Below are 23,713 nucleotides of genomic sequence, written 5' to 3' on the forward strand. Positions count from 1 at the left end.
ATGGCCACAGAGGCAGGTGAGACCGCACTCTGAGAAGGGCTTTCTCCCCCTCTCTACGCCTCAGTCCGAGTCCCCCGTTTCCCGCCGAGCCGAGCCGAGCCGAGCCGAGCCGAGCCGAGCCGAGCCAGCCCCCGTTTTGGAAAGGTAACGGCCGATGTTGTCATCCGCGGTTATTAACGACAGCCTTAACTGCCAGCTCGTGAGCGCCCATAAAGATGATGAAGGTACGCCGGCGAGATTCCAGTGTAGCGGTTTTTCACATCCTGTCACCCCCCCCCCCCACACCGGCTGGCAGCCGTGATGAAGAGTGTGCATTCGGGCCCGAGGGAGAAGGGAATTTGATGGATTGGGGTGGGTGGAGGCAAGGGCCACACCCCCCCGCTGCCCCATCAGTGATGGCACTGGGGATGAGGTGTCAGTCCGAGGTACGAGCGGGCCTGATGTACGGACCGCAGACCTGCCACCGCAATCAGACCCGCGATGGGATGGGTGCCGCTGTCCGTGGTGCTGAACAGCAACGACTGAGCCGTCGAGCCAGGAGGGGAGTGATTTCTCAACTACGCAACTGTGTGATTCTGTGCACTCAGGGCTGCCTGTAACTGGGCACACTACCACATAAAATCCTGCCTTTTCATTATTCGGGAGCCATGCTACGAAGTCCACAAATCAAAACATTACAATAAAGCACAAATCATACATCAACATCAGAAAGAACACTAAAACTTGCTACTGAATAACCGGATGAATTATGAGTTTCTTCTCAGGATAAGACGGAGGATTTCAAGGAATCAAATGCGCTTTTTTACAAAAACATTCCACCCAGGACTCACTGCGCTCAGAGAAGAACGGAGAACTAGGCTTACATTTAAATCATCTGATGTGTCATTCGCATTTTGTTTGAGAAACAAAGAACTCAGGGAAAAGGGAATTCCTTAATCTGATACAAAACTATCCACAGGGCTCACTTGAAATCAACGGAACAGAGATAGCTCAGGGGTACATTTTAAATCAGTCGAAGGGTTGCCGGTTCAGCACTCGTTTTGATTCTGTGAGCAGACACTCAACAGGCTGGCAATACATCAATTGTAAGCCTTTGATAAGAGCTCTATATAAATGATCATGTAGTCCATAGCATTACATTAACTTGTTGGGATTTGTTAGAGGGTCAGAATTCCTCAAAAGCCAAACTCAATATAGTGATATATTCACTCTACACGACAGCATAACCAAATGAGTTAAACCAGTTATTATATTTCTATTCATGTGGTCTTATGTAAAAATCCAAGGTAAGCGTATTAACTTGAAGTCTAATAATATTGCGTTTTATTCTTTGTGCGTAGGGCAACTTTTTATCAACAGGATGGGCAGTGATGGGAGTGGCCTCTAGCCTTAAAATGTAAGATGTCATTTTCTATGACCTCTACACAGACAGAACTGAATGACAAGCGTGACACCTTCACCTGGGAATGTCAGGCTTTGAATAATGACACATCAGCAGATCACTTATTCAGAGCAAAGCGTGCCTCCAGACTGGGGTCAAAGACTGTAAACGGTATAAAAAGATGTTCAAGTCAAATGTCCCGATTTGCACAACTTAATTAACAACATTAATCATTCATAACATCCATCAAAAGCACGTCCTAAATTTTACATGACACGGCAAAAAAACTGCATGAGGGCTACAAAGGACAATGCTCTGCATATTATTTAACCTTAAAATGTATGCCTAAAAAATGCCCTGTCCTTCCAGCAATATAAGTGTTTGAATCTACATTATAGCCACTTGGGACTCTATACTGCACTTGGCAAAGTCACAAGATATTATATTATTTTGGGAGTGAGTCACCTTGCGGTGAGACGAGGTGAACTTGATGTTTTCTGGAGAGCAGACAATGAGCAAGCAGATTTCAGTTCTCCCTCCCTCTGCTTCTCTTACCTCATTATCTTCACCACTGTCTTCTAATCACTACACCTGCATCTGATAATTACATAAAAAGCTTCAACCACTAGACAGCAGTAAACCTCCTGCAGATTACTGACTGTTTTAAAAGAATCACAGCCGACATGCCTGTCTTGGTTAGCAGCATGTTCAGTTTATCTGCAGGACTATTTGCACATTTTAGCAAAATAGAAACAGTTAGCCTTTCAAATATATATTTGGTACAGGTCTTTTGGTACAGCACACACCATTTTTTCAGGCTTACATTTATTATATTAGATTTCTCTGCCAATGCTAGTCATCTCAGGGTTATCAGGAACTTTGGAGCCCAAAGGTACCATGCCACACAAAGCTGTACAGGCGATCAACGTTCAGTCTTCATGGAGAGAGATAGCTGTGGCTTAGCAGTAAACAGAGCAGCCCCCTGTTTTCTTGACGGACTCCCCTGTGAAGGGCTGCATCGTACAGCATCCCCTGAACTACAGATCAGCCAGAGTTAATAACCAGCGCTGTGAGCAAATCACCAGAGACGGCGGCCATTTTAATTCTTCACCAGCGTCCGAAACAACGGGCACTGCACTGCTTAGGTCCCTGGTCCCTCAGGTATGAATGGTAACAGGAAGGTGATTAGTGTTGGTGCCCAACAGAAAAAAAGTATAATATGACCACAAATGTAATCAAACAATTGCCTTGTTGAACACACGTGCACAGTGCAAATGTGTGGACTTGAGGGTTAGGTATTTAAAAACTTCTGTTTTTTAAAAAACTTCTGTTGATCCTTATATCAGTGTTATATCCACAGCCAGGAAAGAAAAGAAGCTTTGCTTACAAAGCAGTATCCAGCAGACTCTCAATGACAGCTGTTCATGTCTATTGAACACCACAGTTCAACACGGTCTTCTCATCACAGCTAGGACCCTCCTCTCACAATCCATTCAAATACCCATCAACGGCACTCATTCACCACTGTACGCTCATCCCTACTCTGACTGTTTGGCATAACAGCCTGGGAAAACCACACCTCCATTTTACCAGCTCTGCAAGCCTGCATCCTTCTCATGTCTAACTGCTGAAGCTAGGCAGGACTAGGTTTAGTCAGCACTGGGGAAAGGATGTGTGTTCATGGGCCAGAAGGGGGCACTCTTCCCTCTGGCCCAAGCAAGAAAAGCAATAACCCAATGCAGTGACATGGACACTGTACTGCAGGAGATGCTGTCTTTTTCTGATGAGACATTAGACCAGTGTCCTGATCATGGTCTTTAATGTGTAAGATCACATATATAGCTGAACCTTAGTGGAACCTTCTAAAGCTGATGTAACAATATATTATTACTACTGGTAACTGAAATCAAAGGAGTTCTAGAACATTCAATTAGAATTTTAAAATAATAGAACAATCCAAAAAACCTACTCTTCAAAGAATTAAAGATCTGATGACACCTTTTGAAAGAGCAATGGTGTTAACCCTGCTGTCCAGGTGAAATTTACACTAAAATTGGCCCAGGTTGACAGGCTCAGTCAGCACCACACAGCCAGTATTGCACATCAGGAGACAGTGCTGCTATGGGGAGCCTGCAGGCTGAGTGCAGGGGGGCGTATCTGTCCCTAGGCTGGGTACAGACTGATGGCTAAATTACAAGGAGGAGGAGCCCCGGAGGTGAAGTGAATGTCGTTTCCGGAACATTACCTGAAAATGGGACCGCCCACAGACATTTGTTTTACTTGCACAATGACCTTCTGCGAATGTCATTTTCTTTTCCTTATCTGACATACATCCAGAGACCTGCATGTTCTCCAGATGAGACGTTCAGATAAAACAGTGCTTTACCTGGTCAAGGACACAAGTGGGGCCTCACTTTGCAGACACGATTCCCTGACTACTGTTGCAGTGCCCGCATCACAACTGAACTCTTTTCCACCCCCAGCACCAGACCCTGGCCCATATGGGGCCGTGGTGACCCGGGCCCATATCCGCATACTTAGAGTGCTGATCTAGGTATACCCTGACCATGCTTTAATCTTTACATGAAATGTAAATGTAAATGTCAGCTCAAAAACAAAGCATACAATGTAGGCAAATTTAGGGCCTTAAGCTCTGTGGCAGCAGTAGCATTTAACACCAGGAGAAAATTACAGCAAATAAAAGCCACTAAGCCAAGAACCAATAAGATCATTTATGTCCCGGTCAAGCCATTCTTTTGGCTCCCACAGAAATGTCATAACTGGATTGTGTTCCCCAGAACACAGAAACATATCGATATCTCTGCAGAAACCAGATACCGTGTGTTCAATAGTACTCGGACTGAAATTGAATCAAGATGGCTCTCCCCCGGCCCATCCTTCTCCGAGCGAGCCAGCGACTGAAGGCTCCGATGATTGGAAAGGACTCCGGCGCGTCTTTTAGTTAATGTGCACATTAGGCCTACCTTCAACGAGCACCGTCTGCTATTAATAACAGCGCAGCCAAGCCAAATTATCCAGGCCCTGCTCTCAGAAGAAAGATTCATTCTTCAAATCTTTTCTGAGTGGGCCAAAGCAGAGAGCGGTTGTAATTTCTTGGAATCGTTGTACAGTATCTCGGTACTATTGCAAATGAGGGTTCAAATTCTCAATGCGTCACCCAGAATGTTCGATAAAGAATGAACGAGAGGAGACCTTTTGGTGGGGAATTTTCAAACCTATAAGCACTGTTTTGATGTTGCCAGATTTACTCCAGGAAAGTAGTTCAGAAAAAACAAACGCCACGCTCACGTTTCTGTTCACAGAAGGACCTTTTCCAGAACACGTTGACACTGGAAGGTCAATCATAAGCGCAAATGGCACAATTAGACGAGGCGGAGAGGCCATAATCACCCACACACCTGATTCTAAGTGCAATCAAATCAAAGCTTTAATCAAGATTAATCAGTCTCACAATAAGGCAGGAGACCGAGAAGCAGAAACTGACACTTTCCGGATAAACACTGATCTGAGCAGTGAATAGGAGCAGCAGGCCCAGTTAACTGACAGTTTGAGCGCCTGACGTTCAGTGATGAATGGATTTGCTGAGAGCTCATTGCTGAAACTCAACAACCTCGTAGTCAGCCTCACATTAAATAAAGCGCAATATTACCAGCCAAACCCACCGAGGATTGCGAGGATAATGAAGTGTTTGGGCCTTGAGCGATTCAGGCAAAACCCCACTAATGAGCAACTTACAGGTATGTTATACACAGCAGAATAATACATTTAACCATTTTGTTCCTATCCACAGCAGTCCCTTTGTAAAGCTGGGTATTTACTGCAAGAATTCAGATAAAGTACTTAGCTCAAGAGTACAATGGCAGTAGGCCATCTGGAAATAAAAACCTCCAACCTGCACCCGGCACAAAAGAAGAGAAACTGATGATCCAATGCATCTGAATATGACACGTCAGATTTCCAAACATGACCGAGTGGCGATTTCCACTCGATGACATGAAAGCCGATATATAATTATAGAGCAGCAACGGTATTTCCATGCGATTTTAAAGGCGGTGTTTTTCCGCGTACGGAATGTTTACTGCGAAGCCAAAGCGCGGTGATGCGTGACTGTGTGTGCTGCCAGGCTTCCAGCTGACCGCTCCGCCATTTGAATGCGGACTGGCGGTGTGTGTTCACGCCAAGGGAATACGGGGATCTGCACCAGTCAGGGCCACAGCAGTGGGCGGGAGGAGGGCCCGTATCCTGCCATCGTAAAACACACGAACGAAGAGAGAATAAAATCTATACTGCACTGTTTGCTTTGTCGAGACACAGGAGGAGACCAGAATAAAACGGCAAGGTCTATTAATTCAGGAAGCAACCAACAGAGAGATAGAGCTCTTAGCTACAAGAGGAAGGAGATTCATGGCCAGATCGATGGCAGTGTACTACCACTGTACTGTCACTGCTATTCACGCTCCACAACTTTGCATCCCAAGTGGGATTCAGGTTCAGAGAGATGCCTAAAATGTTACTGCAAAAGCAAAGTCAGTCAAAGGACAACGCCACAATAGCATCAAAGCCATTACTCCATCACGTTCTACAGTCTGTGGCAGAGTATGGGAAAATAGACCAGCTAGCTACCAACCAGAATGAAACACAAACCGTTAACAATGATCAATCACAACGGGAGTGTGACTGTCTAACTCCCTCGCAAGACAAAAGAAAATCTGACTGTTTGAAATTTAAAAACGTCCTTGGGCATGAATCGTGTGTCACCTTTGTAGCAGCCAAAATCAAATGGACATGTTTGGTTAAAAGCAGGTATGCTTTGTCACATGATGAAAAGATGGCTGAGAACAGATATTTGGAGATGCAGAACTGAATAAAGCCACGAGCACACTGACATGTTTCTGAAAGAGGAGGGTTACAGCAGCATTGCAGAGCATTAGCATATTCCATTTTATTCAAGAGATTACCTAGATCATGGGGATGCATTCTTGTAAACCACGTAAAATATGATGTCTACAAACAACAATGTAGGTGATTTTACTAGGCAGCTTAATGTATAAACCCCAAGGGTTTTATACGCTTGTTTCACTGTCACCCATCTAATAAAATTCCACATCTGCTGGTTTCCTTGTGCTTTCCAAATAGCTTTAAAGATTGATTTTTTTCTTTTATTTTGCTTAGCCATCTGCAACAATGGTGCTAGTGGCAGTTTGATATTCATTTTGTCTCAAATGTTCTGGGACAGGCACTTCTCGATGATCAACACGGCTCTGATTATATTATTTGCAGTCTGCTCAGTCCTACAAATTTGCATGCAAATCATTTCAAAAGCACAGCCAGTTTTGGAGTTCTTGATCTAGATTTGACTGTGGAAAGAACCTGTCCACCCGTTCTCATTGTGGAATAATAAGCTTCAGGGCCATCTCTGCACAACAGTATTTAAAACACCTGTGTAGGTGTGTTATGTTCCAGTTAAGGCATCGTCATCTGCTGAGGTGCTAAAAAAGCTCTCTTGTTTACTTGCACTCCAGCATTGGAAGGGAATAAAAATACAGCTCAGCAAGATGAGAAAAGTCTACACGGGTTAGCATTACCCTCCTGGGGGGTGCCTCCCTGCTGCTCTCTTTTAGATATGGAGTCTCTGATCCCCCCCCCCCCCACCCCACCCCACTGGGAAGGCAAGCAGGTTCCTGGAGATTTTGTTGGCTACCCGACAGCCAGGATCCTCCACGAGGGCAGAAAACAAAGCAAATCAAAAGGATGGCTTTACTATTACTAAAACAAGACAGCTGTCAATATCCATAGTCCACAAAAACATCCACTAAAAATGCTTCAGAGAAAAGAAGAATCCAGAATTTAAAAAAAACGGTTGCTGTTACTGCTCATCTGAATTCGGGGGTGTTTGTGAAACACAATGAGTGGCGTGCAGGAGCACATTAATGACTGCATTTCGGGGAGGCGAGTGAGGTCCCTCCTGATTGGGCCCAGCCCGAGCGGAGCATGCTCAGCGATACCAGTGTATCAGTCTCGCGCCTGCTCTCCCTGCTTGCGGCTGCCACGGCAACAGCGGGCCCACCTCCACACCTGCATATCAACATCATCATCCCCCCCCCCCATGCAGGGGCCCGTCCACCAGGAGCAGCCGATTCACACTCACGCAGAGATGAAAGAGTAGGAGACAGAGACACAGACACGCACACGTGCGTTCCAGTGCTTTTCATACATTACCCTTTATTGCAGGAATCAAATGAGGCCTTTTAAACCCTGTCTTTGAGTAATAACAGACAAAGTAACTTAGCTGTTTCCAGCCAGGTGTTCTGTACAGTTTAATGGCATCCCTGTTTGACACTTATTGTACATCAGCGAGTGAAATGCATCCCATTTTCCAAGGCATTAACGCAGTATAATCAACTGTAAAAGCACTATTGCTTCGAGCCCATAAATCTGTGATGGACATCAGCCACTGCAGAAGACAAGCTCACTGAGGCCAATTTTCTGTCTAGTACATTACTCATTCGTTATTAATGTGAGGCACACAAATATACATATGCGCACATACACAAACACGCACGCACAGAAGCGCACACACGCACACACACACACACACACACACACACACGCACGCATACACAACACACACAAACACGCAGAACGCGCCCGCAACTGGAAGTCTTGAGAGAACCTAACATTTGGTCCCGCATGAAATATTTAACAGATGCAAAAGCATTGTTTAAAGCGTTTGCTGCCGAGTTGAATACAAACAAACAGCATGAAATATTAAAAAGTAAAAAGAAGCATATTAAAAGAGAACGGCAAAAAGGCCACGTTGCGTACAGTATAAGCTTCCCATCCGGATCTTGCAGGCAGGATTAACTATGCCATCATTAAATCTGTGTCTGGGAGGGCTGTAACAGAGAACACAAACGGCGGAGGGCTTGGAGAAGCAGACAAAAAACAAAGAGTATCTATGTAGAAAGCTGAGACACACAAAATGAACAAGTAGAAAACATGAGAATCCACGCGATTCACAGGAAGTAGCTGACAACACATGATGGACAGCCACAGCCTCAACCATGACAGGTGTTTTTACCTTCAAAGCACACAGCTGTGAAATCTCTGGAATACCATATACAGAACTGAGGTCTTTATGTAGAAGTGCTGACATCCATACGCCAGTCACCGTATAATTAGGCACACCCCCTTTCTGTTCTCTATTGCCTTCATTACTGTGACACCTGTAACTGAACAACGCTAGTGGCCTGGACAGGTCCATCAACAATTTTCTTAAATACAAGCAATAACATTCTTCTGATTTTCTACTGAAATTTTATTATGTTAAATATTATATATATATTTTATGTTTTTCATATCAACCTTGCGGTGTTGTTTTCAGTATTTATCCTTTGTACTGAAGTATAAAACTGCAATGCCCATGAATGTCAGTTTTGAAATATAAACTGCTAAGTAAATTCAACCAAAATAAATAGTGAAAACCTAAAAAAACACAGACAAAAAAATGGCATCCTGAAGACATTTTACCAAATGGAAAGCAAGTCAGGTCAGTCAGAAGAACTTGACTGATCACCCCTCGAAGATTTGTACACCACAAAAAAACTGAACCTGCCTCAGGAAGGCTATGGAGAGTGCCAGAGCCCTCTAAATAATGAAGTCCAAAGCACACAAAAGATCTGGCACTACTCCTAGTGCGATGATCAAACATCCTTTAATGTTATTGACTCAGAACTTCCAAACTCATTAAGTTCAGCTCTATGACCTATCAGCAAGAGGCATACGCACAGGAACTTGCTACATTTCTGACACATAACAATTCTCATTAAACCAGCCATCTTTCAGGAGAACACAGCGCCTTTACTGACCTTGCGTCAGTATACCTCCATCTCTCTAAAACATCAGCACTTTTTAATCAGTGAAGGTTGAACATCATGATACTACTGGTCTTGATTATAAATGATGCAAAAAGAGTTACAAAAATAGTGCCTTGAAGTAGTGGCAGACAGGTAAGCAACACAAATCGCTGTATGGGCTGATGTTTCATGTCACAGTGCTTACTGTTTTATATTTATATGTACATTATTTGTTTTATGTGAACTTATTAAGGGCAAATTCAGGGCAAGGAAATACAAATTCAATTCTAACAAGACTGACAACATTCCCCCAGTGTTACCACATTCGTTCATCGGTAGTGGGACTAGTTTCTGTGTCAGCCAAAGCATTCCTGAGAGAAAAAGAGAAACTTTACAATGTTGATAACTACAAAGTCTCCTAACTAATGAGCGTGTACTGGTAGAAGTCACCCATGGGTCACTGTTACCACCTGGGGACAACTTCATGTACACAGCCCAGGAACACCGAGAACTAGGCTAGTGGCCACAGCAATTAAACAGGGTGCAGGGTGAAATACAGCACAGCCAATTGAGCACACTGGAAAAGAACAGAGGGGAATAGAACAGGGGCAGACGATAGCATTCATTTGGATTGTTGCTAAGATTATATTGACTGCGATGAACAGCTGACGGGACCAAAAAAGATATGAATAGCTTCCCACACGTAGCCCAATGAATCCATAATTAAAGCCCTCCGTTATGAATCTTTGAGCGGGAGGACTGTGATGCTGTGGGACGCTCTTGACAGTCAGATGCTTGACAAACAGGTGTAGTGTCAGGAAAAAGAGCAAGAGTGCAAACTCTTCTGATGAATACTAAAAAAAAAAAGATTTTAAAAAAACATGCTGAAACTTTGTCTTTACAAAATTTCCCACGTTACAACAAAGTGACTCCTACATGTGGAGATGCTCTAAATACCCCTCCATCACTGCTTATGTTCCAAACAGCTTATCGTGGTTACTTCACTGGCCTCCTCTCACTGTCCCACCCACCCTTTCTTTCTTTCCCTCTCTCCTCCTACTCTTTTCCCACCTACAGTGAGAGCCTTTTTTTTCTTTCTCGTGAGCAGAAGGCACACAGACATTGAGAGAGGAGAGCTCGACAGAGAACACATCATTCTGCTCTGCCCCCCCCCACACACACACACACACACACACAAGATGCTCCTAAGACAAGACTCTAAATGACAAACGGAGGAACATGCAGGAGCACACAGGCTTGCACACTAACTATCAGCGTCCAGCTCTCATTGAGTGCGTAGTACAGAACGCATCTGCCACTTCGGTGGTCAGGAAGAGGGCAAGCCGGCTCTCTCAGCACCGGCGTACCTTTAACCGTCGCTTTTCAATTACCGTCGAACGGCCCGGGGCAAATGGACCAATGAGGAACGTGCGCAAATGACACTTCCCTGTGCAGTCGCCGCGGGGCCGTAAAAACTGACAGGGCTGAACTGTCGGCGGCTCGCTGAGACAGCCTTCTCTGTGAAGGACGTGACATCGGGGCGTGTTCGAGTGTTCTGAGCTGGATGTCACGCTAATCGACAGGCCTTGAGTCGGTCTTATGGCCCACCGGCACCGATCCCTCCCTGCCCTGGCCATATTAAACAGGCACATTTACACACATTTACAAAGAGGTGCCAATGTGTGACTCTAAATCCTGACCAGCCGAGGACTCCATCATTTTCACAGCTGCGGAAATGAAGCAATTGGATCTCTAGGTCAGAGCCTTGGCTCCCTTGTCCCATGGTAAACTGTCTCCTTTGCATTCCACATGTATGGGTTCACTAGTCAGCAAAGGGCCTCAAACACAAGAGATGTCTCCTCAGGGCAGTGCTGCCCACCTCCGCATGGCAACCGATCTGCTAATCCACTGTATCATGGAGAACCTTGAGATCAACGAATCCAGTGGTCCCCAACCCTAGTCCTGGACACGCACATACTGTAGTCTACTAGTTTTTGGTCTTACTCGGCAGTTAACTGACCAATTAAAGCAGTCCATTACCTCATCTCACCTGATTTCTTGTGATGTGATTGGTTGCTTATTTTAAACTGAAACCAACCAGAGGAGTAGAAAATGAAGAATGATCCCTTCCCCCCACTGATTGGAGAGCGGACTGCACTGAGGGGGCAGGGTCAAAGCACACAAACCCAGGATGGAAAGCAGAGTGTTGAACTCTCGCTCCTTAATTCTGTTTGCAGCTCAACAGCTCATTAAGATATGCAGACAGAGTCACCCAACTCATCAAGAGGGTAAGGAGAAAACGAGAGGCAGGAGCTTTCAGCATAATAAAGGAAAAAGTGTCTGGAAGTTGCTGGATGGTGATAACGTCCAAACATCGTCACTTTGCCCCACCATAGTTCCAAAGGCACAAGTCATCAAACAGAGACTCATAAAGCTGTTCTAAGCCTTACAATCTGCTTTAAATCAGAGATTAATATGTTCTGGACAAATTAGGATTAAAATAGAAAGAACGGACCTGGAGAAAAGCTACAAATCCTAGAAGACATTACAAGAGAAAGAGGCAGAGAGATTAAGATGACGAGGGGTTGAGCAATTCCTTCCATGACTTTTTTTCAGAACACGCAGAAAAATATTAAAAGATTGCCCTTCTATAACATTCGAATGTCGGAAACATAAAAACCCTCACGCAACACACACCCGTGCACAAAACCATCACACAAAGTGCAGAAAAAACATCTGTCCTTCCATCTGTCATTGGCGGGCTGACCTGAGCCGCAGAAGGAGCGTGCTCTCAGAAGCATTATGTAAAATAAGAGCACAGCTAATACTCGGTCCCCACAGAATGGCCACATGACGTTTCCAGACAGCCATTATTCCCTGCACATGCCAGGAAGCAGATGCCCTGCTGTTTGAAATTACACGTGAGCAGGCTACAGCTCTGAAATCCACTTACGCTGGCTGCAATTTGGCCATTTAATTCAACACACACAGGATGTATAAATAAATAAAAGCATACATTGGTTTGTTAAGAATTCATACTTTGAATTGCAATGGCCATGTAAAAAGGCATTTAAAAAGAATTTGAAAATGACTGTGTTTTTAAACATAACCATATTATGTTAACATACCGCCTCATAGTGTTTGCTGTACATGAATTTCCAACTTTATAATTAAATTTAATGATAAATGGTGTAGGAGTGGGTGGGTGTGGTCAGTTATACAGTATACCTCACCTATGAAGTTTATGACACATATACTTCCCTATGGCATTCAAAAAAGCATATAAATATGGTACCATCAGGCGTGATATGGCATTAATGCATATACTGCATATAAGCAAGGTGTATAGGGTATACTGCATGACATCTTGCTTGCCAGTCTCCTTCCTGAATGCAGTCAGCTCCAGATAAGTGCATAAGCTTGGCAGTTGGCACAACTGAGCACTTAATTTAGGGAGCAGACTTAACAAGCTCAGCATACAGTTGGTGGGATTAAGATGAGACCAGCTGTACACCGTGCAATGGATGTGTTCAACTGCCAGGTGTGCCTGTTATAAGTGGCTTAAAGTACCGTGAAAACAGAAAAAAAATATTGGGTCTCCCGCATTTCTTTCCTAGGAAACAGCATCCTGGAATCTGAACACATGACAGAGTGCATCAGAGGGGACTCGACTGGCCTGCCCATCTTTTCAGGACAAGGCCAAGCCACACAGAGGACAAGGAAGTAACTGATTTGTCGTGAACTCAGAACATGTCTCCGACAGTCACGTTGGGTCGCTGGGAGCAAATGGAATCTGTCACTCTCCTTGTAAAAGGGGCGCAGTTTCCCCAGGATTACTTGAGAGCCTAGGAGGTGGGGGAGAAGAGCGGGCGGGAGCGGCATGGTTCCCGCCTTCAATCAGATTTCCAGCCCGTCGCCAGGGGACGACATGAGGTGAGACGGCAGCCCTTCACAACGCCCAAGGCTTTCTGTGATCCCGCCCGGGAGAGAGACAAGGCCTAACAAACAAGCTACAGAGGGCAGGTAGCTGAGCACAAAATGCTAACTCACGGCCTCCAAGTGCCCCCGCGGCGCATCCCGAGGCCTTGCTCTGTCAGCCTGTGTTGGTTTAGCTTACGGGGCTGTGTAATGAGAGCTGGCAGTGCCATTCTCCCACGGGATGAGGCTGGAGCAGCAGACACGTTCTATGGCCTGCGGAACAACACAAAGGCCCGGGTGCTGATCCTCTGCGGCAGCGGCACTGGATTTCGCTGGCTGACATCGGGACGGACTCCCCGGGAGAGAGGCGTGGGAGGGTTAGTCACACTGTTTCACCCACCAGGAATGATGACTACATGAAGGTTGTTTCTCTATCCCTCATCACCAGCTTTACAACCTCGAAGCATCCTCCACCGCTGGCTAGCACCCCGGCGCAGCACTCGAAGAACTCCTGAAAGTGATAAATGCGTGCGTACGAGAGAACAGGAGCAGGTGGCCCCGGCCAAGGCTGCAGGTGCTAACAGCCTCTGCATTCACCGGCCCCAGATGGCCTCGCATCATACAATTTATATCACTGGCTATCAATGCAAAGGAAGCCGTCTCCTTGGAGAGCGTGTTGATTTGACAGGACGGGAGCTGTTTAGCCAAGAGTTTCATTCATTTGAGACTAATTTGTGAGATCCGAAGAGAAGCAGGAAGCACAAGTGACAAAGAGAGGGCTGGGGGGTGGGTTCACAACGGGGGTGGGGGGGGGAGGATATCTTGAGTATACAGCACACCACAGCTGACAGCAGACAGGCCTCGAGAAAGAGGAGCCAGCGCAAGAGGGAGAGGAGGGGCCATACTTATAGGCATGCTATGCAGGGTTTTGTTGCCTTGTCTTGGTCCTGCGTTTACAGTCAAAGAAGCCACCTCCTCCGTCTTCAACCCAACCCACTCACCCCAAGTACCCGCCTTCAGCAATCAAGCTACCTAATGTAGCTAGCTGGATAGCTAGGGGTATTGTCACACAGGTCCATCAGGTTAAACACATTAACTCTATATCGCAATTCCAATGTTTTTGAACGAGCCCTGTCGGCTTGTCGTTTGGCTTTGCTGTACTTGTGCTTCTTCACCTCCGCCATTGCAGCAGCTAGCAACAAACGCTCGGCTGAAACCTGATCCCACCCACAGGCTCTGTAACCATACCCTGCCCACACTTAAGAAAATATACAGGCAGAATATCACTGATTCAGCAAATGTGCACAAAGACAGAGACTACCAGTGCACCACAGATATGACTGAACGTGCGGCTATTTTATAATATTTTCAAGGTAAAAGTCCTGCATAGCATGCCTTTAACACATCCCACCCCTGTTTACAGCAAGGTAGCCCCAAAAAAACGTGTGACCGAGCCCACTGATGTACCCGGCGCGCACTCTGCTTACATAACAGGGAGGCGACAGCAGCGGGGCGACAGGCTGAGAGCACAGCTGTCCATTCCACCCCCCCCCCCCCCCCCCCGCGGGGCGCAGGAGAGATCGCCGCCCATCACAAGCCTTTACTCCCGCCCGGTTAGCTCTGCATTAACAAGCCCAGGAGAGCGCTAATGTCTCCTTTGTGCAGGGGGTTCACAGGCCGGGCGGCACAGAAATGGCAGGTCGGGGGCGGAGACAGCCCCGGGGGGGTGCGGCAGTGTGCATCGCCGTCTATTCAAGACCACTTTCTTTCAGGAGCTATGATATGTCACGAGGCGATTGCTGCGGCAGTTGTACATTTCGGGGTGAAACAAGCTCATTTACATTCCTGTGTGTGCGTGTGCAGCATTTAAAAATGAACCACAGGTAATGCAGCGCCAGTCAAATCTCACTGAACACACAGCATTTTGGCTTTGGAAAATTTGATGCTAATGGAAAACTGACAGGCCAGAACACCAATATATCATGTGAAGATACGAATTTGGTCAAGCAGCATCCCCACACCTTATATAAAAAGTTTAGGTTTAACACCTGTGAGAAAAAAACAACGATAATCTGAATCAAATATGGTAAATGTGCAACTGTTGGCACAGCTGACCCCACCCAGCGAGTATCAGACAGCAGACTTAGAGCCTGACGTCACATCCCATTACTCTCGACTTGCCAAAGCAGGACCAATTAGGCATCCGCTGCAGTCGGGATCAGGGCAAAGGGTCAATGGCAGAGGCTGAGTTATATGTGGTTATCTGCACCTGACAGCTTGAGTGGTCGGGCCTGTCAGGAGGACAACCAGCACATGCCTCCCAGGGAACTCTGGGATACGGAGAGAGGTTCTGGGTGGGTAATTTCCTGCCTGGAGTGACTGCCAAATGGAATTGACTAGGATGAAGAGGAAGAGGAAGAGGAAGAGGAAGAGGAAGAGGAAGAGGAAGAGGAAGAGGAAGAGGAAGAGGAAGAGGAAGAGGAAGAGGAAGAGGAAGAGGAAGAGGAAGAGGAAGAGGAAGAGGAAGAGGAAGAGGAAGAGGAAGAAGAAGAAGAAGAAGAAGAAGAAGAAGAAGAAGAAGAAGAAGAAGAAGAAGAAGAAGAAGAAGAAGAAGAAGAAGAAGAAGAAGAAGAAGAAGAAGAAGAAGAAGAGAGAAGAAAGCAAGCAAGAAGAGAAGAAGAATGAAGAGAGAAAAGGAAGAAGGAGAGAAGAAGAAGGAAGAGAAGGAAGAGAAGAAGAAGAGAAGAAGAAGGAAGAAGGAAGAGAAGAAGAAGAAGAGAAGAAGAAGAAGAAGAGAAGAAAAGAAGAGAAGAGGAAGAAGAAGAAGAAGAAGAAGAAGAAGAAGAAGAAGAAGAAGAAGAAGAAGAAGAAGAAGAAGAAGAAGAAGAAGAAGAAGAAGAAGAAGAAGAAGAAGAAGAAGAAGAAGAAGAAGAAGAAGAAGAAGAAGAAGAAGAAGAAGAGAGAAGAAGAAGAAGAAGAAGAAGAAGAAGAAGAAGAAGAAGAAGAAGAAGAAGAAGAAGAAGAAGAAGAAGAAGAAGAAGAAGAAGAAGAAGAAGAAGAAGAAGAAGAAGAAGAAGAAGAAGAAGAAGAAGAAGCAGCTGTCAAAACAAGGGCAACTCAAAAAGGCTTTCCTCTTTGTGACATGAACAAAAGTCAAGCATTACTTTCCTTGTAGCAGAAAACAGCCTTGCACAAAATATTGTAAAAGAACACGCATGACTTCCAACATATTTCTATTTTCTCAAGATATTTCCCATATGCAAATCCACACATTTAAATGATCCTACTAGCTGATAAAGAGTATTTCAAGTTTATAGGCTTTTCAATCTCTTTACCTAAACAATAGACAAAATTTAGATTGTCCAGACCTTGATATGATTTGAAAATTTATATATTTGAAGTTACATGCATTGTGTTGGTTCCAGAATTTAGATTTAGTCTCCTGTCTGTCTAATTTAATGTCACTTAATGCTTTGTTTTTTATTTGTGTAATTATCAATATATTTATTCAAATATTTAGTTGTTGATTACGATAATTATTTCATATGAGGTCCTGAATTTCCTTGTGGTCTTTATCGCCACTTACGATATCAATATTTAATCCATGCTTCTAAACTGATGTTGCAAAAGCAGGTTTTTTTCACTGTTTAACACCGTATTGTCACTTTGTCCTCTGCAGTAGTACTCCTCCTCCTCCACCCTTAACGACCAAAATGGTTCTTTGTAAATATCCCAGCCAATGTTCCAAGGGTAAAGCACAGCTGACCTTTCACCCCCAGCTCTAATTCTGTCACTGTATCCAGGAAAGGAAAGTGCGCAGGAGACAAAGCCCTGATGAATAAATCATGAAGCAGGAAACTTTCCAGTGAAGAGCACGGCAGGGTCCTGTTGCACAGCTCTGTCCTGTCCTTCTGCAAAGTGGGGGGGGGGGGGGGTGGGGGGTGGGGGGGTGTTTAGGGTAGGAGGGGTGCATTAACAGCCACCAGATATTTTCAGAGAAGAGATCCCATTAAAGAGCCCAGAGAAGAGAGAAGACAGCAGGCACATGCGTGCTCAGGCTAAGAAAAACAGGCTACGATTTAGCTCTCCTCCAGCACATGAATTATTCACCCCCGCCATCCAGACTTGTAGCTGTGTGTCTTTCATGAATGCAGTACATGGGGCTACAGCAGGAATACTCTCTCTCTGCCTCGCTCTACGCGTAGCGGAGCGCGTGAATCTCGGCTGAGCGCACGGCCCTTGAAAAGGTCATTCCTTATTTATGCATTTACTGCAGAGCCGTCTCTCGCGGTGATAGTCGGCTACCGCATCCCGCGTACGCGTCAGTAGCCCATCCCGCGAACGCGCGGCTCCCAGTCCGAGGGCCAGAGGAGGGACAGGAGCCGGCCATCTGTTTGGATTTGCATGAGAATGGGTCGCTGCGTTCAGCTCCTGGACCCAATTCGTCACCAAAAAGAAAAAAAAAAAACAGCCACTCTAAAATTAGACATCTGCATCTGTGATGCCGAAGGGGAGGAGGAACGTGATCTAAGGGGCGTTCTCCAAAAGGACGTCCCAGACACAGGAGAAGGAGGACTGGTATTATTCGGTATTTATTTAGTCACTCAGCAAACATCTCAATGCTGCTAAGGGTTTGCCAGCCCACTTAGGCTGATATTGATACTGTGCACCTGAAATGTTACCAAAGCAACCAGGTTGTTTCATCGCCACTCAGAATCAGAGCAAGTGGACCTGAGGTCACATTGTGATGGGAGGGCCAGACCCACAGCAATACAACACACCTGCCCTCATTGAGCCTGGCACATACTATTTTTACACATTTAAAACTATTTACATATTTGCAATGCACAAGTCCAAGCCAGAGTCCAAGTTTATTTATACATAGTTTTATATATATATTTAGATATTTATAATGCAATTAATGTTAAATACATCGCTCAAGGTGAAGCAGCAAAGTCCCACCTGGGATGTGAAACCACAAAGGTCTGGTTACTGACTTCATCAATAAGGAAGGTCACAAAGCAGCTCGTGACTGAGAGAGAGAGACACACACACACAGAAAGAGAGGAAGACCAGAGAGAGAAATAAAGAGGGGTAGAGAGAGAGTGAGAGAGAGACACACACACACACACACACAGAAAGAGAGGAAGACCAGAGAGAGAGAAATAGAGAGGGGTAGAGAGAGAGTGAGAGAGAGACACCTTGACTCTGCAGAGAAACCACATTCGTTCAATGCAGTGATCTTCAAAGTCTCCTTCGTCTCAACCTAGTCTCACACAAAGCCCTTCTAAGGAGTTTGCCCACGGGAGTGCCATTGTCTGTGCGATTCCTCTGACAGCAGGTGAAAGACACTTCACCACATAAACGGGCTTTTGCTGTGAGTTCTGTTCTCTGAGGCCACACTGCCAGTCAACTTGTCTTCAGCCTGCAGTTTTTCATTGTATCCAAGCAGTCGATACATACTTTACAAGCAGCCTGTTTGGCCTGTGTGTGTGTGTGCGTGTCGGTCTGTGCCAGTCTGTGTGTGAGAATGTGTATGTAGGAGCATGCGTACGAGTGTGTGCGCATGTGTGTGTAGGTGCGTGCGTATAAGTGTGTGAGAATGTGTGTGCGTGCATGTTTTGTGTGTATGTGTGTGCATGTGCGAGTGTGTCTGTGCCAGTGTGTGTGAATGTAGGTGTATATGTGTGAGCGTGTGTGAGTGTGTGTTTTCTCTTTCATAAGTCAGGCATATCACACAGAGCAGATGAGGATACTCTATCCTGATAAAGTTCCCCACTGGCTCAGGATGCAGGGTACGGCCTCTGTGATCCCCGTGAGAAAGCGGTAATTGAAACCGTGCGCCGAGCTGCCGTTCTCTCAAGACTGTTCTAGAAACAGCTCGGGGGGGGGGGGGGGAGAGGGGCAAGGGGAAGGGAGGATGCCGACCAAGACTGCCCCCACCCCCCCACCCCCCCACCCACAAAGTTAAGGCTTGCCACATAGACAAGGGCAGCTGAAGCCTCTTTACCCCCTGTGTACAAGCTTTAACTGTCATGGCTGTGTGTATGAGCTTTAACTGTCACGGCTGTGTGTACGAGCTTTAACTGTTAGCTGTGTGCCAGCTCACACCTGACGGTGCAGCAGAAGCTACTGTGGCAGGGCAGGGTGAGCAGCTGCAGGTTGTTGGCAATAATCTCCATGACAACAGCCGCTGGTAAAAAGGGGGGGGCGGTGATAATGTCATCACCACCACAGCTACACGGGGTGCCGAGCGGAGCTCAGCGATGACCGGGCCGACTGAAGCGCTCGATACCAATTTAATTGGAACAATTGCACCAATTAAGAATTAATTGCAGCTACATCAGTCATCAGCGCGAGTGCTCCTGCGGATTCGGGGTTCAGCTGCAGCCCAATGAAGCAGACAGGTCACTAATGCAGCGCTCGCTCTCCTGAGGTCCCCGGGAGAAACGTCCTGATCGCACACGGGCATTAAGAAACGAGTCCAGATGTCGAGCTCAGCCTCGACGTGCCCCGATGCTGACGCTCGAATACTACGGCACCTGCACATGCAGTGCGGCGTCACAATTGATATTCTGATCCATACTGTACACACAGCCCTGCACTATCCAGGGAGCTTGGCTGAGGGAGTATTTTGGTTATTCTGTCTTCATTGTAAATTCTGCTGTTTTTCTGCATGTGGCAATAAAACCATTTGATAATAAAAAGCTAATCAACCCTAAGCACTGTAATGTAAAACAATGTCAACTAAAAATAAACAGGGCCGCATTTTCAGGCTGATTCAAACAGCACCCAGCCCGGAAGGACTGGCAGCCAATCCGGCTTTGAGTCCCTGTGGGACGCGGTCAGCTGACGCAGTGCCCTGTCAAGCTGACCGCACGCGGTCCAGCTCCGCTGCGGGGGGCATGTCACACTGCGAGACTAACGTTACTGGCTGACAAGCCCGGACTCCCTCCGTCAACTCTGCCGCCTGGCCATGGCGATGACCAATCAGCTTGGGCACCATGCTGACTGGCACCGCCTATTACATAAACCCAGCAGACAGGCACTTCAAAGTCTCACAGGACGCGCAGTGTTGTTCTTATTTACTCTCTTTAGCAGAATCTACGTTTAAAGCCACACACTGGCAACAATCGTGTGCTTTCACCGGAGAGCCAGTGGGAGCAGAAACAGAATGCTGGCACGTTTGAATGTAAGCCGTTAGATTCAGGCTTCTCTCATATCTTCCCAGGTGACCATGGCTGATTGATTTTTTTTTTTTTTAAAGCTACTGGGTCACTGCCACTTACGGAAAAGAAAGCTGAAATACGACAGTGCTCAGATCGATGCATCCCGGATTTCAATTCCAAGACACGCGTTGGCGTCTGGAGTGTCCTAAAACTGCAGGGAGGAGCAGGAGGAGCAGGGGAGGAGCAGGAGGAGTGGTAAGAGGAGGCGCGCAGGAGTATGGAGCACAGAGCAGGCCCAGGAACAAAGACAGAGCAAGGAGGTGTTCAGCTGTTTCAGCTGCTGTTGCTTCTTTTCCTCCATCCAGCCCTGTGGAAGTATGTCGCCACTCTCCATCATTTCCCCTATTAACATCGTTGTTATAAACCTCACACCTGTCATAAAGCACGCCCGTTAACACAAACTCAATCTGAGAGGCATTCGGGTAATGATTTACGCAAAACAAAACCAAAAAAAATGAAAAAGGTTCATAACAGGCAAGGTTATCACCTGTCCCTGAATCTGAAATTCATTAAAGTACACTGCAATCAATTTGTGCTTATGGAAAAATCCACCGTGGCAGGAAGGCATCCTTTGCTCTTCCCCTTTGCTGGAGAGACATTTGCAGTTGCATTCAGAAACAGCATTTTCATCTAAATGAGCACCAGCCTAAGAAATCCATTTGTCATTTTTTTGCCATCAATGTCTCTTCTCAAATTTAGCAGACGTCAGTATCTAGAATGAGAACTTCAGTTCAGACACATAAAAAGAAAATCAGAGAAAGTATATCGCAAAAAAATGACCTTGTTTTGTTTTTGAGAATGACGAAACCAGCAAAAAGAGGAAAACTTCAAAGTGCTGAATAATCGATTGCATAGACCACAAAATTCCCACAGACTGAATCTTCTCATAGATTGCTCCATTCTGAGGTTTACATCCCTTTTAATGACAGTGTGAGTGGTGGCAGTGGCACTAATACAGATTGCCTCTATAAAGTGGCAACTACCACAGAAAGCTTTAGGACCAATAAAATATTAGGCTCATTGGGCAGTCGGTATTTCATTTAGGCCTATTTGTTATTTACGGGGACTCACAACAAATTACAAGATCCTCACTTAAGAAATTAATCTTCATCAAGAAAGTACAAGCTGCTCATATGCTTATTTACTATACCAACTATGATATGATAAACCAGTTAACTTTGGCTATTTGTACAGTAATGACCAGGCACTGGCCAAATGAAATCTGTCAGATTCCTTGTGCTCTGAAGAGGTTACAGAAATGAACAAACCCATGAAAGGCCTTAGTTTGCTGTGACCTTTTCGGTGTGTGTTCCCACGGTGACACAGCACACAGAACAGTGCAGCCAATCCAGAGGGAGAGGAGGAAGACAAGCAGGAGTGGAGAGGTGGACAGTAAATCCATTTAGAAAAAAAAATAAAAATCAACGGGTGTCAGATAAGGGTTATTTTAGGGTAGGCCAAGTCAAGCCAAGTGTGTCCAGCCTTGTCACACAATATATTCTAATAACAACAATAGCCACAGGCATTAAAAAACAACAAGGCCAGTAAAGCACAAATAAGAATCCCTGATTCCAAGAGACGTGTTCTCTCTCTCTAAAACTCCATGCACCCTGGTGAATATTCAGCAACTTTCACTCATTTCCAGTCCTCTTTCAACTCTTTCAATGGGTGGTTAGTCTCTGAACTTTACATGGTGGTTTCTATGATGGGCACTGGTGGGGGACAAACAGAGTCACGAGTTCAAAAGAAGACAAATACAAAACAGATACAGCAAAATCATGAGCTTTAAAACACCCCGTTTAAAAACAAAAAAAATGTAGGTCTTTCATCACTCAATCCACAAAATGACAGACACCACAAGTGAAGAGACTGTGTCCGAGGGCTGTTCACACAACTCAAAAGTAGAGCAGAGAAACAGGATAATCAAGAGCGCTCAGGGATGCAAACTACTTCCATTTTTTAAAATCTTTCCATATAACCATAAACCCAGTCCGCAAGCCCGGGCAACAATCACACCAGCAAAGATGCTGAAATTGTTCTGCAAGCATTCAGTGAAACAGTAAATAAATCCAGTGATAATCGACTTCTCAGAGTCATAGAATATTTGATTAGAACATCAAACTGATCAAAAATCACATATTTCATCTGCAAGAAGATGCAGCCAGGAGAGGTCATCAGTTCATGGCCCACCATGGCTGAATATGCGATCGCTCTAGGCCGACTCTGTCCTCTTCCAGCCTGCCGGAGCACGCTGTTCAGACTTAGCTTCCTGCCACAGACAGCGCCTGGCGGCACATCTGCCCTGTCCCTGGTCCCGGGACAGAGGCAGAGAAGAGCGGAGCCCTGGGGTGAGGTGGTGTCTGAAAGAGCAGCGATGCAGAAACGGCTCCAGTGAGCCTTAGCGCTTTAGCGTAGCGGCTCCCAGCGACGCTTTACGGCTCATCGTTTCTCGCCTGTCAACCACCGGCACCTCAACGGCCAAAAAGGAGCCCTCGAATACTCAGCAGCCCCCTAAAAGCACATTACACTTTAACATTACGTACTCGTCCCTGTCCACCACCATGCCCAGACCTTGATCGGTAACCTCTACTGTAAGTGCGTGTGATGTCATTGACTGCTGCGACACAGTCCATCTTCTGCGCTTTGACACCCCAAGGCTGGGTGATAATGAAATATCTTTAGTGACCAATCCCAAACAAACAACCAGACATACATCAACACATTAAACAGCTCATCAGCCTTGAGTCTGACAACAGATAGTATCAAACGTATAGGGCAAAAAAACTGCCTCCAAAACTAGTCGCGATTTTGTGTCTTCCAAGGCAAGAGAGATGTTTCAGAGAGGATTCTGCAACCCACCCTGGAACCACCCTGGATATGCATGTAAAAGGGAGTGGAGATTGATATCAGATGTGATTACACAAAAACAAAGGCGAGAAAAGTGTTGATTCAAGCAGATTTGGGCCCAGTGTGGAATTACAGATGATTACACTCTGTGATAACATTTGGCAGCCATAGTTTGTCTGTCAGGATTTAATACTCATTTACAAATTAATGGTTTAAACCACGTGTCTTATTGGTTTAAGATTATCCCATAAAATGAGAAAAATCCATTCTCCGGGTGTAAAATAAACATACAGTCTTATGTGAATAATCACACAAGCTGTCCATACACACACAAGCATGCACGCACACATGCACGCACACACATACACACACACTCCCTGTCAGTTCAACTGTGAGAAGTTGAACACAGGGTTAAACTAACTGTATTATCTGGATTTTAGAGGGTGATTATATTCCTTGAT

General features: G+C 45.7%; 2 protein-coding genes across 5 annotated transcripts in view; one reads left to right on the top strand and one right to left on the bottom strand.

Annotated features, from left to right (window-relative positions):
* On the top strand, positions 1-22,800 carry LOC135249683 (parathymosin-like). The gene is made up of 3 exons (XM_064325200.1): positions 1-16; positions 15,990-16,288; positions 22,729-22,800. The coding sequence occupies exons 1-3, from the start codon at positions 1-3 to the stop codon at positions 22,798-22,800; spliced, it is 387 nt and encodes a 128-aa protein (XP_064181270.1).
* fgf13a (fibroblast growth factor 13a) overlaps positions 1-23,713 on the bottom strand; it is a 125,218-nt gene that overhangs the window by 58,411 nt on the left and 43,094 nt on the right. The window lies entirely within an intron of this gene.

This window comes from Anguilla rostrata, chromosome 3 (genome assembly GCF_018555375.3).
Source record: "Anguilla rostrata isolate EN2019 chromosome 3, ASM1855537v3, whole genome shotgun sequence".
NCBI lineage: Eukaryota > Metazoa > Chordata > Actinopteri > Anguilliformes > Anguillidae > Anguilla > Anguilla rostrata.